This window comes from Parus major, chromosome 3 (assembly GCF_001522545.3).
Source record: "Parus major isolate Abel chromosome 3, Parus_major1.1, whole genome shotgun sequence".
NCBI lineage: Eukaryota > Metazoa > Chordata > Aves > Passeriformes > Paridae > Parus > Parus major.
The window spans coordinates 15,991,503-16,006,921 of NC_031770.1; the positions used below are offsets into that span (position 1 = coordinate 15,991,503).

Below are 15,419 nucleotides of genomic sequence, written 5' to 3' on the forward strand. Positions count from 1 at the left end.
TGCTGTAGAATCTGGTGATATTAGGAATGTGTAAGTCATCCATCCACTTTTTGCTCATAGTGAGTATATGATACCTGAATTAACAGTTCAGATATGACTTCTGGGCTGTTCTAAATTGCCCAAAGACTAGCCTATATAAGCTTGTCTCATCAGAGACCCAGCCCCAGGTGGTCTAAGTTAGCTTCTGTATCCTCTGGTTTCATATGTGGTCATTTTTTGCCTGTCATTCAGTGTGAAACTTGGAATTATAGAAATGTGTGTGTTAAAATAATGTTCATGTGAGCTGAGAATGTGCCCTGAGCATTTTACAATGTCGAAACATACTTTGGTCTGCAGGATTACAGCTGCTCATTGTTTAAAAGATGCATCTGAAGAATAAGTGGGTTGATAAACATTGGCCTGGTGGAGCTCTGTTAATTTTGTATTGATGGGTTCTGTAATAAGTGTAAAATTCAACAGGCTGGCTTGCAGTCCTAAGATGGTGGTACATTAAACTGCTTAATTTTAATAGGCTGTGCTGTTATCAGTGTAGTACTTCCCTTCAACATGTGTGTGCATTGATCTCTTTGTGTTTAAATGAATAATGGGGTGGGTTAGAATAGAAAACTTTCTAATTCTGCTTCACTTTATTTCTCAGCCAAAGTGAAAGAGAGGAATTTGAAACAGAGTTCAAACAAAAGTATGAGCGAGAAAAGATTCTGCTGACAGAGGAAAACAAAAAACTTACAAATGAACTTGATAAGGTAAGTGGTGATTAGTTGAGCCCTGAGTTTACAACTATTGTATTCTATGTACAAATTGGACAATATGGAACTGCATTGGTTATTACTAACTCTTAACTGAAAGCAGAAATTGAGAATGCATGTGTGTATATATATATATATATATATATATGCATATTATGTGAGGGAATGGAATTAGGTGGTTTTATATTTTGGTGAGATTAATTCTAGACAGCACTGAAAGCCAACAAAAAAAGGATTATTTCATTGTATGACCCAAATATGAAAATACATAGTTAATGATGTGATTACTTAGAGTACATTTACATGTCAATTGTTTGAAATACCAGGGCCCCTCCTACCCTTTGAGATTAAGTGTTACTTTGAGATACTAAAAAAATACAAATGATAAGGCATATAACTGAAGTGTGTTGAGCAAGAAATGATTCTGATTCGTGCATTTGGATTGTCTCTTTATTGTTCATTTTGACAGGTTACTCAAGTTCATTGTGCATTATCCAAGTCTTGCTAAACTTGTCTATTCCTTTTGTAATGCATTAGATTTTCTAAAAATATGATGAAAGTACAATGTTCTTCAAAGTAAGCATGTTTGCATGTCTTTGCTCAAATTACAGTGTATTTTCATACCTGTATAAGACAGACAATATATATGCCTATAGGTAGGCTTAGTCCAAGAAAAATAAGAAAGAGCCACTTTGATAGTTTTTCTGCTTTCTTTCTCTTCACCCATTACCTTTGTATTTCTCCTGTCAAATGACATATAATAAGTAGGCATATTTAAAGTATAAGCCCATTTAAATGATAAATAGGGTGTGGAGTTATTCATATTTGGAGTAAAAAGAAAAACAGATTTTAAATTTGCCATTCTTTTATCATTTTGAATTGTTAATATATTTCATTACTAAAAGAAGCTTTCACCTGAGATTTCATTCTCCTGAGCAGTCCTTCCTATAAAGTCTGTCAGGTCTCTGATTCCAATTTGACTTTCTGAATAATTACTTAACATAATGAAGGTTTAGTTCCCATTACCAGCTTGGGTTAGCTGTGGCTTTTGTCTTGCAGAATGTGCCTCTATGAATGGCAGCAATTTGAATGAGAGAGGTTAATTGCTAGGTATAACATAATGTACTTAGAGATGTGCATTTAATTTCAATTTCCCTGTCTACAAGTCAGTCAAATGAAAAATAAAGGAATGTGAGACACCTGGAGAATCTCAGGACTGTCTCATGCTTGTATCTGTTCAGTCTCTCTCTCTCCATGGTTACTAAACAAGGGAGAGGTTCAGCAGTCTTATCTGAGCCATAACAATTTTTATGCCTTTGCTTTGCTCTTCTAGTGTAGATTTTTCTATACAGAACATTCCACGCCTATATGGGGCAAAGCAGAAACCCTCTAGGAGTTTTAGAGGTATTTGGAGACTAATTCTCAGAAAGCACATTAAACTGATAGAGTAAAAATGTTGTTCAAGTCCTTAAAAGTGGATTTTCAGTGCAGCTAATGTTATATGTAAGAAGAGATTCTGGCTTTTATCATTACATGGTGTTCATTGTGATGGCCAGTACCAATTTCTAAAGCAGATGCAAGGTGTGGGAGAGGGGAACATGTGGTTTTGAGTCTGCACAGTGATGGAATCACAGCAGTTTATACTTTTAATGAGTTGTTTAAATTCTCCTTCAGCTCACCACCATGTTTGAGAGGCTGAGTATGAATAATCGGCAGCTGGAGGAAGAGATGAGAGACCTGGCTGATAAGAAGGAGTCCGTGGCTCACTGGGAGGCCCAGATCACTGAGATCATCCAGTGGTGAGTGCTCTGCTCTCATGGCATGACAGAAACCCCTCAGTGTGTGGTGGGGCTGCTGCTGAGTTTTTGTCTTTGCACATTGCACTTGAAGTGCTGAGGTGAAACCTCACACCCGTCTGGGATTTTGCTGGGGTTTTGGCTGAGATTTTAATAATATACAAATCCAGCAAATTGTGCTCCTCTTTAAGAGTGAAAGTGTCTCACCAAATAGAGCTTTTCAAAGTGCAGAAGAATCATGGCCATTGGGTGTGGCTTGTGGCTGTGGAAGAATGCTGAAAGGAATCATGTGCTGAGCTAACACCTCCAAGAGGGAACAAGCCTGGGAAAAGTAGTGGCTGAGTGTTTGTGTCTCGGCATTCATTTCCTTCATCTGCTTGGCATGTGGCAGAATGAAACAAATACAGTGCAACTTTTATGTGATTTTTTTTACAAGGAGAGTATTTGAGACTACCACAAAGCCAGTCAAGTGATGTTTGTAATGGTACTTTTGCTAAACAGTGATGTTATCTTTCTAGTCTTCTGTCCAATTCTAGTAAATTAAAGGGAAGAAAAAAGGTTGAAACTATTAAGAGAAAAAGATTGCGCATTCTAAGTTTTTCTATGCTTATTTTTCCTCTTCATTCCTTACCTTTAATGCTCCATTGAAGTGTTTCACATCTGCAAAATGAATTGGCATTCAGACATTTTATTTTACAGATCATCCACTTCCAGGAAGACTTCATCATGATATACTAGTATTTTTCTGTTACTGATTGATTATTCCCACCCCCTGTTTTTCCTATCTTGTGTTAGTGAAAAATCTAATTTGTTGTGTCCAGGCAAAAATGGGAAACATTGTTTTAGAGAAACCTATTTTGGTATTGTTGTAATGTTAGTTCAATTTTGTTGTCCAGATATAGAGAATTTTGGGTTTTGAAGAGTGCCATGCGAATACATAACAAGGCATAAGGGCCATCCTCTGGGTTTCCAATGTGTTTTAAACAATGTTTTTGGCATAAAAGTATGTAATGCTGATCTTTGTTATGAAGTCAAATTTGTCTCAAGGCATTGTATGTGAAGCAGAAGCTAAAAAATTTAAAGGGTCCACTTTCTGTGTGTTCCTTTTAAATTTTGTCTCTCATAATGGTGATAGTAGTGGACAAACCTGAGTCACAAAAGTTAAAAAAAATAATATTTAACCGGTAATTTAAGCAACTTTTAATTTCTGGCCAACTAGAAATGTTTATTCGGAAAAAAACCAAAAAAACAAGGTAACAAGTGAGACAAGTCTATAATTTCACATTCCTTATTGCTTTAAGGTAGTGCTTATCTGTCATATTGCACCAAGGTAATCAAACACAATTTTTCAGGTTTATGTATGAAAACTCTTATATGACTTGGCAGTTGTAGGAAAAGACAAACCAGAATTAATTGTGGATTGTTGCACTCAACACAATGTTAAAATGTACCAACAGCCATTAAGAATGTACCTTCTCCTTTTATGAGAGTGTTTAATATTTTAAGATGTATTACTGATGTGGTTCAGGCAAATGATAAAACATTTTTCCTGTTAGGGATGTCACTGTAAAGGATAAAAGAGTTTGGGCTTGAGTTTCTTTTTATCTCTGAAGATACTTAGTGAAAAAAGATCAGGAATAGGCAAGACTGAACGTTCTGAATAACAGTCACCATTTTACTGGTCCCTTATGATATTATAGTATCTTCTAAATAGTACAGAACTAAAAATTAAAGAATTATGTGTAAAGGGAAAAATAGAAGTACTGAGGGCAAACATTAAGGGAATTTAAAAAGTCTGGCTTGGTTCCAGTTTTTCATCACTAAACACATCTCAATTTTCCCTCCATCCTTTTCTCTGCTTATGTTAAATTTCTTTCAGCTATGTGAGGCCTTATCTTAGGTCACATTTTTTCCTTATGTTTAGATTTTTCCATGTGTTACCCAGATAATCTGGTCATGTCCATTTGCTGTTCTTAGAATTCAGCACTGCATACTCAAACTAGGCTCTTCTCTGGGGAACATGGGTGCTATATGAAGTGTTTAAGTATCTATTATAATGATAAATATTTTAAAATAAAAAAAACAGTAATTTTGAGGAAAACTGGTCTTATTTAATCAGTCACAAGCCTGTGTTTTACTCAGAAGAGCATGCAATTGAAGTCTGTACCTGTCCACATCTTCAGTGTGACAATGCCAAAGTAGGGGAGAATTTGTGGGCTCCTTCTTGAAAATTTAACAGATTTCTCACACAATATTACAGTGAAATGTGTATTTTGGGTGCATTATTTCCACCTCCTAAAAAGTGGCATTTTTGTGTCATGACCCAGGAAGGATAGGAGACAGTAGATGGAATTAGTTACTGGTTTTGTAAACAGTTTGCTCAGCGGCCTGTAGCAAGGCCACTTGTTTTAGCCCTGTTTGGAGTAACACAAGCCCAAGAGGTCCCTAAATTCTTTTAACTTTGCCATCTAAAGGATGCCTCTCAAGAAATTACTTTGAATTCACACTTTGGATAGTTAAGATTTGTCCCTTTCTTCATGATTCCAGGGGCCCTTTTAAATTTCTGTTTCTCCCAGGTTTTATAACCTGTGAGTAATTCTGACATCTTACCACATTCTCTTTAGCTTTCACCTGCTTTCTTACTCTGCTTTATTGCATCTTTAGGGATAATGTATGAAAACCTTTTAATCTTGCTGTTGTTATCTCAAGACACCATAAACAAGGCAATACTTTAATATAAACAATCAAATCAAACTTTCACTGCAAATTCTATTGTGGACTCAGCAGACCCTCACGGATCATTCAGCCTTAATGGAGTTATTATATTGACGAGTTTATATTAGCCAAATCACTCATCATTCCTTGACAAGAGTAAGAAATATTGAGGCTTTTATAGTCAGCTATAAATTTTCCTCTGGGAGATGGGAAAGAGATTAATTGCATTGGAGGTTAATGCAGTCACTTTAAAAAGGAATATTTTAAATAGCTGTGGTACCGTATTTCTGTGCTGTGCAGAAAGGAGGTCACTGGAAATCTTGGTGGTGATTCCCAGCATACTTGGCAAGAATCTTGACTTGGGAGGGATTAATCTAACCTAGTTGTAGAAGTCCTACAACTCAATAAATCCCATGATTAGTACTCTAGAAGTCTGTTTTTCTTACCACAGGTTGAAATGGAAGCCTGCACAACTCATGTCAGATGGATAATTCTGTGTTGTTGAGTATGTTTATGTGGATGAGCTGAATCCTACCTGTTTTACCTATAGAATGGATGTTAAGCATAGGTTCAGCTGCCCAGAAGCTGTCGTGGTTGTTTACCACAATATTTAGTTCATTTTTTTCCTTATCAGTTAGATTTTTTTGTACTATTGTTGGTTTTATCTTAATTAAGTTCACTGAAAACACAAACCACCAACACAAAACCACCACCAAAAGAAAAAACAAAAGACAAGTACCAGCTACCCCCTCCCAACACTTCCAAACTAAGTCAAACCTGGAAAAGCACTGAAATTTGGGTAGGGGGTTTTTTGGTTCTTTTAAAATCTGTTCATTCTCAGAAAAAAAAGCACATACAAATTGTGAACAAAATACAGCAGAAATTCTATGCATGCTCAACTGTTAAGAAACTCAAAACGTAAAATTCTGAGATGTGCTGTGTTTGAGGTAAGAATAGTCAAAAGTTAATTATCTCTAAAATAGAAATTCTGGAGGACAGGGTGAAATTTCAGGGCTTGGGAGCAAAAGGAAGTGTTAAAAATTTTTAGAGAAGTATTTTTAAAAACTAGATTTTATTGGAGACACCAGGGGAAAAATTAAAAATGAAGTTGAAAACTTTGAGCATACTGGTTTAACAACAGAAATTTAAAAGCATTGAGAGACTAGAGGAGTCATGACTCTCAGACTTCCTTGGGGTTTTTAAATCAGGTTAAACAAAGCTTGGTGTAAGACCCCGCTGTTGACCACTTCTGTTGAGCAAAATTCTTTAGTCCTTTGGGTCCAGCTGGAAGGCACAGTCTGACTTCCTGAGCATCCTGACAACACGATACAGATAGCAGCCTGTGGTTATGTGAAGGTTGTCATGATGTTGGATGTCTCCAAACAAAAAGTTAAATTTAATTTTACAGGAATTTGTACCATATTGCTGTTCTGGATTCTTTACATTAAGGAACTAAGCTTTGAAGGGCAATTACATTGAAAACAGAACAGTTAACTCAAATTTTCAATAAAGAAAGAAGTGACTAGGTGGAACCTGAAGAACTTTCTTAGGTCCCTTGGTGTGCTTGTCAGGGCTCTCTGTCAAAATGAGGACAAGGAGAGCAACATTAGCAAGAGTTAATTTGCCGCTCCTGCTCTTTTTTTGTTCAATTTTAGATTTTTAAAGCCAACCAAATGGAACAACCCCAGCAAAACAGTAACAAAAAAGCGCCAAGAGCTCTTGGGTCCACATAATGTTTAATAACATGTCATTATTGAGAGAATTTTGCCATCTAGTGGACAACAAAACCACCTCAGTTCCAGATTGTACTGCTTTAATTTGCCATCTTCCACAGCTTGAGCAGTACCCTTGATCTCAGTACAGTTATTTGTAAATATTTACTTTATATTTTCATTTTCTAGATTTCTGCTTGTCTGTGGAACATCTCTCTGAGGTTTTTGCATGTGCAGCTTTTCAGCATTTGGAACCTGAGGGTTCTGTTCACCATAAACCAAATAACTGAAGTGTTTCCTCACCTTCCATCGTGAAGGATCTGTGTGGCATCATAAAGTTGGACATAGAAATTGGGCCCATTTTTTTCTGCAAAGATTTTATGTGTCATTAAAAATAGAGAAAATTAAAAGCAGATTCCTAGATCTCTTTTCCTCCTCATACATCAGGAGAACTTGCTCTCACCTTGAGAGCCTCACATTCTTTTTATTCCTGCTTAAGCTTTTTTTCCCTCTGCAGTGTATTTAATTATGCACCCTCCACCTCCAAAAAGCATCTTTAGCTACTTTTTATATCTTTTGCTCACTGTTACAGCCTAAGTGGTTTGTGTAGGCTCAGATTACCCTGTTGTCAAAATGTGTCATCCAGCATGTTATGAAAAAAAAAAGTTGGTATGCTGCTTCCATTGAGTTCTGATGTACCTTGGGAAAAACAGTGAGTCGTTAGTGTAAAAACTCTCAGTGACTATAATAGTCATGACGTGCAGGGTTTTCCTGGATTCCTCCCCACCTCTTGAACTAAATTATAAACAGCAGACAAAGACGAGAAAGCCCAATAATCATTTGCGTTTTCATGTTGGGTGTGAGATTTGTGGAAAATGGTTGCTAAGTTTGCTTTTGGGTCCTCTGTATTACAGTAGTCTGTCTTCCTTAAATAAACCTTAAGCTGCACAGCCAAAAGTCACCACAACCTGCAGATATTTAGCCCATGGCTTTCAGGGTGTGATCTTGCCCTGAGGCCACTGTTGGAAAGCTCTTCAGTTCCTCCCTTGCCCGTGACAGTTCAGAGTATGTGCTCCCTGTCTTCCTTGCCTCCTGGCAACTATCTATAAATCTGTCTTGAAACTTGTATAATTAATGGTAAATTTTTAGCAATGTTCTGTTTGCCTATGAACCCCGTAGTATCAACCAGAAAAACTTACATTGCCTTACAGGTACGAAGGGGGAATCACTTCCTGCTGGAAGGTCACTGCGAAACAAAATCAACCATCTGGAGAGCTCTCATCTCCAGAGCAACAGACTCAGGTTTAGAGTTACTTTTAAAGATGGGGAGGCAAGGATAAGTTAATTCTCATGAATTAGAAAAAGTATTTTCCCACTTTCCTATATTTTATTTACAGCTATTTGAGGTTCAGTACATAGAGCACATCCTAAACATTTCGGTGTTTGGAGTTGGTAGACTTAACTGTGATCAGACTGTGGCATTACCCTGCTCCTTTCTGAGGCAGCTCAGGACCTTGCATAAGGTCTGGTGTTGCAGAGCTTAGATTGCTCTTCTGTGGGCAAAATGAACATGTTTAGAGCCAGACACGTCAGGAAATGAGGTGGGAGGGATGGTGTTGGGGTATTTTTCTGTTTGTTTGTTTTAGGGTTTTCAAAAGTTACTTAGTTTCAGTGAGTTAATTTTTTTAGCAACTTTCTTTTCTATGTTAACACCTGAGGCAAAGTAAAGAAAGAGCCTTCTGTTGTGATTAATCACAGAAAGTTGTTGTTCTTTCTTTGTAACTGATGATCAAAGAATCTGAAAAACAGGCATGTCTCCTCCTTGTTGTCTTTTCACCCAGAAAACACGTCTGGATAGAAAACAAGCTTGGTGGATGAGAGAGCCTCTTCTGGCCTAGGCTGTTTAATAACATTTAAAGTAGACTCTCCCTTTTTAATTAGCACTTCTTGAAGTAACATCACTGTTTAACTCCTAGTTCTCATAGTCAATGGGTACAGTAGAGTTAACCACGAGTTCCAGTATTGTCTGGACAATTGAATTGTTAATTATTGGTTGTCAATTTTGTCTTAATTTGCTCCCTAAAAATAGGTTGAAAGATTTCTTTCTCACAGTCTCAATTTCACGTAGCTGATAGTGTGAAAACACACTTCTGTGTGGTTTTCTGTTTGGGCTTTTGTTGTGTTGTTTTTATCCTTATGTTTTATGACTCTTTTTGTATTCTGATTTATCTGTTTCTGGTTGTTGGCTTGTTGAAGGGACTTCCGTTTTTTCTTTAGGTTCTTTGATTAAAACACTTTATTTTTTCCTATGTCATTGTGTAGGGTAAGCGATGAAAAAGATGCTCGAGGTTATCTTCAAGCCTTGGCCTCTAAAATGACAGAAGAGCTGGAAGCCCTGAGGAACTCCAGTTTGGGTGCAAGAGCTACAGTAAGACTTTACTTCCATACGTCAGAAGGGGTTTTTTTAAGAAAAAAACCACTGATTTGACAGCTTCAGCTGCACCAATAACCTAACTGCAGAGTCTGTGTTACTTGAAAGTTAAACTTTCCTAGATCTTATGAATAACTGAATACCAAATTTATTGTTTATCAAATAATTAAATACCAATATCTTTATAATGTAATTTTATCTATGTTATAGTTGAAGTAGCTACTTCGTAGTCATATATGAATTTGTTGAAGGAAATCATGCTTTTATGAAAACTTTCAAGTCTTTCACTTGTGTAGTGTGGATGTTCTTCATAGCTATCATCTGAATTGAGGCATATCAAAACCAGATTTCACAAAATCGCTTTGCTGTTGAGATCAGCATAAAACATAAAATTTGTATACTACTATTACTAACACTACTCTTAATTTTAGATTATTTTGGAATTAAGGAAGTCTTACGATAAGGACATAATAGACTGAGAGATGTAGTTGTTAAAGTCAGTTGCATTCCTCATGTTGAGCTTCCTTTCCTCTTTCTCTTCTCTTTTCTGATCCTTTCCTAGGACATGCCCTGGAAGATGCGACGTTTTGCAAAGCTGGATATGTCTGCAAGGCTGGAGCTGCAGTCTGCTCTTGATGCTGAAATCCGAGCCAAACAGGCTATTCAAGATGAGCTGAACAAAGTCAAAGCTTCCTGTATCTCTACAGAGTGGTAAGACTCAATTGTTCTGATGCAAATTTACTTTGATACCTCCCAGGAAATGTCATCAAATCATTGTTTTATCTACCTTCATGATATGATATGCCAGTTTCATACACCGAGATGAGAAAAAAACATGACATCTCTCTTCACTGTTTGAACACTTACTGGGGAAAGTTGAAATCTTGGTCTTTCAGAGGGAACATGTTCTCTTTAATAATATGATCTCTTCTAGTTGTGATAACAAATCCAAATCCATAGTTTGGATTTGTGTCTTAGAATATATTCTTTTCCATTCTGCTGATAGAGACTGGGTTTGCTGACTAAAATCAATTTTTGTATACTGATTTGCACAGTAAGAAGTAATCATGGTTAATGGACTACCATGAATTCTTTTATTCCTTCCTCAGATCTCTCTCTTTCTCACTTCTACCTCACCACCCCCACAACAGAATTTATTCTGAGTTGTGTGAATGCCTGAAACAGGGTTTGGTAGGAAGTCATTCCATTTCCAGGTGTCCAGCTCAGAGCACTGGTGTGTTTTGTAGCTTTACGAAAGCAGTAGGACAGAGCTGAGATTTAAGTATGTTACCTGTAAAATGGGAATATCTAGTTCACCTACCCTGAATGTCTTTCAGGCCAGGAAATGTGATGATAGGCAGCATTGGAAATCCTATAAGAACAGGAGAACCAGTGTTTACTTTGACAGGCAGGAATGAGAAATGTGCACAAATTGCAGAGGAGTGTTACTTCTGAACTGTGAGTCAGAAAGCACTGAAACAACCAACTGTAAAGGAACTGAGAAAAAAATAGTTCAACTGAATCTATTAGTATCACAGGCACTTAATCAACAAATAAATTTTAATGAAAAACAGTACTTTTTAAAACATAAAAATGCATAGTCTTTTATTTCATTCACAGGATACAAGCTCATGCAATTACTTAGAAATTAGAAACATGAAAAACATGAACCTATTTAATAGATAAATGGTTTTTCTTATGTAAACTAAACAGGTTCCAGTAGATTTATTCTGGTATTTGAAGACACCAGGAACAAGAGTGACTTGTATCTTGGGTTCTCAATAGTTACATATATTTTTTGTGTTCTTTTGAAGTAAATTGCAGGAATCTGAGAAGAAGAACATGGAGCTTTTGGCAGACATCGAAAGGCTGAAAAAGGAGACAGAAGAGCTTAGATCAGAAAAGGGTATGGCAACTGATATCCAAGTAAATAGTGTGTCACATTGGTGGGTGCATCTTATCAATCAAGTGTCACCTTGAAATTAAAATATGATACCAACATGTGAGCACAACACTTGGGTGTCAAGATGTACCCACAGTAGTTGCATTTGCACTTCTAATACTTGTAATATGCCTCAGTTTTGTTGGTCCCTTTGAACCAATGAGGTATTGTTTGAGCTGGGACTGCATTGTTTTTATTTGGCCTGTGTATGTTGATTTACTGCCAGACAGTATAGATGCATTCCTAACCTTTTCTCCTTTATGATGGGTGAAGGTATTTAGACGTCAGTACTAATCACAGTGTTGTTCATCTCTGAGTGTTTTGGGCCTGTATACACAGAGAGTAAACAACTGCAGAGGAATTCATAGCATATGTTTGTTTCTGGGATAACTTCACTGATAGACTTTGCAGCCACATAGCGAGCAGAGTGGTCATGAGTGCTTTGCTGTGGTATTAGGAGTATGCTCTGGGATTACTTTTGCATCTGTCCAACATTGTTTTGCATTGTTGCTGGGAGAAGAGGCTTTTTTAGTAATTCTGCAATGAAAAAAAATTAATTAAGCGTTGATTAAAGTTTTGGCTGATTCTTTGCAGTTTCTGTAGCAGCTCTAATATTTGTATCTTATGAGTCACGTGGGAAGAAATATTTTTCAGGCCAAATGGAATTACCTAATTTTTTGTAGGGAACTGCGTGAACTCCAGAATTTAAATACCCTGGCAACAATTTCTGCATTGGAATGTCAAATATTGTTCAGCTTTTCCAATTTAATGGCTGGTCAGTCAATAAATATTATAGTTTACATTAATCTCCTGTGTATAGGCCTCCCAGTGCTGATTGACTCGTAACAATAATTCAAACTTATACAGAACAAACTTATACAGAACAAAAAATGCTGCCAGTTAGTAAATAAGACTTAGGGACTTGATACTCCCTCATTTTAATGCTTAGCACTGATACCAGGATTGTGCTTCCCCCAAGTGCTTGGAGAGAAGCTCTTGATAACATCTTCCTGGAGACAAAAATACTTTGTTGTGTTTAGCTTTCATTTATATGTTCTTGAACTTCCTTAAATATTATGCATGGTTACTTGACTTCTGAAATTTTCCTTTGTGTTAAATAATGTTATGAACTTATAATTCATACTTACAATATTTTTCCCAGTGTTTCAAACCTTATTGTTTTGGTGAAATAAACATTTACTCCTTGCTGAAAACAAGCAAGCAAAAAAAATTACTAATCAAGGAAACATTAGGTCATGTATCTTAACAGAATTCTATTACTAATATTCTACTGCAATTATTCAAATAGTCTGATAGAAATACACCTTAATGTAAATTGTTACCTCTTTGATTTGGTTTTCTCTGAACAGAAAAAATATTTTGCTGTTTGAATTATGAACTGTATAGAATATTCAAATGTAGTCAAGGTACAGTGGTAGAGTAACTTGCAGCGTGTGGAAATGGATTTCTAGGAAGGGATTGTTTGGCTTAGCACCTAATCCTTTCCTGTTTATAAATATATTCCAGAAATTTAGACAGCTGGGGAAAAGACTGCTGAGAGTATTTCATAAAGTTGTCAGTAATTTGAAAACTGGTTTTAGCATTTTACTGTGATTTCAGTGTATTTATATTTTAAAGAGGAAAGGGTTCTTTGTAACTTCATTCACTCTGGATTATATTTAGAACATATAGAGTGATATGGCTAATTAGAGGAAGACTGACATTTTTGAAAACAAATGGGTAACTTCTGATAGCATCATTGTTTTGAGATGCACACAGTCCTGCAAGCTCTGGTCCTAATAGATACATATGTGTATGTCCATATAATGTGTTTATAGCATGGAGAAGAAGAGAGTTTGTACACATCTGTGGAGTATAGACACCCACACAGCAACTTGAATTAGAAAAGAAGAAGAAATAAAACCGTACCAGGTGGAGCAAGTTAGAGCCAATGTGTGCCATGCTCTGCAGCTCCAGACCATGCAGCGTCCCCTCTCTGCTTGCTGCTGAGAATCACTTAAGTGGTGTGGTGTGACAGGAACATCTGAAGCTTCACCCAGGATTGTGTTACTGCCAGGGACTCAGCAGGGAGAGGTGGCAGGCAGGCACAAAGCATGGCTCAAGGAACCCATCTTGTTTGGAAATGCCACGTTTTTGCTGGCTCCAGCTGTACTGCTACAGTGGGATGTCCCACGTGTCACCAGAGCAGGAGTGGCACCTGCTGCATTACTATGTGGTGCAAATGGACAGGAGCACCTTAGAAACCAGTGCCCTCTGCATAACAGACACAGACACAGAGTGTGTTTCCACATGGAGCTCACACCACACACATCCTAGCTTGGGAGAGGTTGATTATACATGTGCTTGTCCATTAAAAAGTCTTTTACTCTGGAAAACAAATGTGCAGCTTATTTCAAAACGTGTAGGTGTTTCAGGTGGACACTCAAAACTGTGATTCAGCAAGGCAAAGGTCCTCCATGAGAAGGTCATTTTTTTCTGTAGCTTAAAAACCTGCTGCTGTTTTCTAGGTGTAAAGCACCAAGACTCACAGAATTCTTTCTTGGCATTTTTGAATGCGCCTACCTCTGCTCTGGATCAATTTGAAGTAAGTGCACAGCTATTCTAACTCTGTTCAATGGAACTGCTATTGTGTGCAGGTTCTGTGCATATTTGTTGAGAGTTTGCTCCTGTAATTTAATTGTGTTGCACCAATAATATCTGTGTATAATAATACCTGAGAATTGTTTATCATTTACTGTGCTGGCTGTCTTCTCTTGAATGTAATTACAGTGAATTCTCTCTCAAACTTTGAATGAGGAAATTTACCTGATTTTGCAGCGAACATGGAAAGCATAGTTGTTCAAATGGCTTTTCTTTGTATTCAGAAAAATGCTAAGTAATGCAGGTAGTGGTTTGGTAAAAACAAGAAAATACTAAATCATCCTTGATTGTATCCCATGAAGTCATTGGTACTGTTTCTTAGGTTGTTTTCATCATCTGTTCATTTACAAAGATCTGTAAAATCCAGATAATTGCTATTCATCTCCATTCCACAGATCCTTTTATTTTAAAAATGAATCTGTTTAATACCTATGTCACTTCTAGACAAAAAAACAGAATAGGTATTAAGCCTGGCAGGAAAGTATTGAAAAAATGCTATACATTTATTATCTTCTTTTCTAATCAACAGTAAGCAAATCATCATCTTTCTTTTAAAAGAACAGCTGAGTTGAAATATTGGTCAAACTGAATTCATAGGATACAAGGCACCACCTTTACAGTTAGACATTAATCTAAAGTTTGCCCATTTTTTTTCCTGATGCAAATACAGGACCATCACATTGAAGGAGCATAATCCCTGCTGTTACTGATGTCCCAAAATTCTCTTTCTTTTCATTATGTATTCACTAATTCATTGTTCTCTCTTGAAGTCCTCACAATTAACATAATTTTTAAATTTCATATGTAATAATTTACCTTATAAATTACTTTCAGTATAAGAATCCTGTTGAGAGTATAACAATAATACTTTATTGAGTAAATACTGGAAAAACACTGGTTTCTTTACAGATAGTACATTAATTAATTGTCCATGAAAGGCAATTAATGAAAACTTACTGAGGTAACTATTACTGCCATTTGTTATTTACAGTTCTTTATTTTTGCACTTTTATTTATACTGAACAGTTTTCTTCATCCTTTTCTTTCTCTCTCTCTCTCTCTTTTTTTTTACTGCTGTTTTCATTAAAATAGGATTCCTTTTCCTCCTCTTCATCCTCATTGATTGATTTTATGGATGACGTAAGTCTGACTTTCAACCCAGTAAATCCCTCAATAACAGATCAGTTGATTGATTTGGAATATTCAAACATTAATGCAGTCAACTTAAAAAATTTGCAAGTGCAGTGGAGAACAAAGTATTTCTGTAATAGCACCCTTACACCTATTTTTATAGATAGGTTTTGTTTTGAAATAAATGCTTTTCTTTGGATGCAGGTGAAGAATTCTTAATTGCAAACAGTTTTTCTAAAGGGGAAAAGCTGCTTTTAGGCCTTTTCTATTGATATGGCCTATGAA

At 36.5% G+C, this 15,419-nt stretch overlaps 1 protein-coding gene across 12 annotated transcripts in view; it reads left to right on the forward strand.

Moving 5' to 3' along the window:
- CDC42BPA (CDC42 binding protein kinase alpha) overlaps window positions 1-15,419 on the forward strand; it is a 181,254-nt gene that overhangs the window by 125,394 nt on the left and 40,441 nt on the right. For 8 of the 12 annotated variants that reach the window (XM_015620825.3, XM_015620820.3, XM_015620828.3 and 5 more), the window contains 7 exons: window positions 638-743; window positions 2,421-2,545; window positions 9,292-9,397; window positions 9,963-10,111; window positions 11,215-11,306; window positions 13,871-13,947; window positions 15,096-15,143. In XM_015620825.3, coding sequence (XP_015476311.1) covers window positions 638-743; window positions 2,421-2,545; window positions 9,292-9,397; window positions 9,963-10,111; window positions 11,215-11,306; window positions 13,871-13,947; window positions 15,096-15,143 — 703 coding nt within the window. The remainder of the gene's footprint in view (window positions 1-637; window positions 744-2,420; window positions 2,546-9,291; window positions 9,398-9,962; window positions 10,112-11,214; window positions 11,307-13,870; window positions 13,948-15,095; window positions 15,144-15,419) is intronic. The other 4 variants (XM_015620832.3, XM_015620822.3, XM_015620823.3 and 1 more) reach the window with 2 other exon arrangements.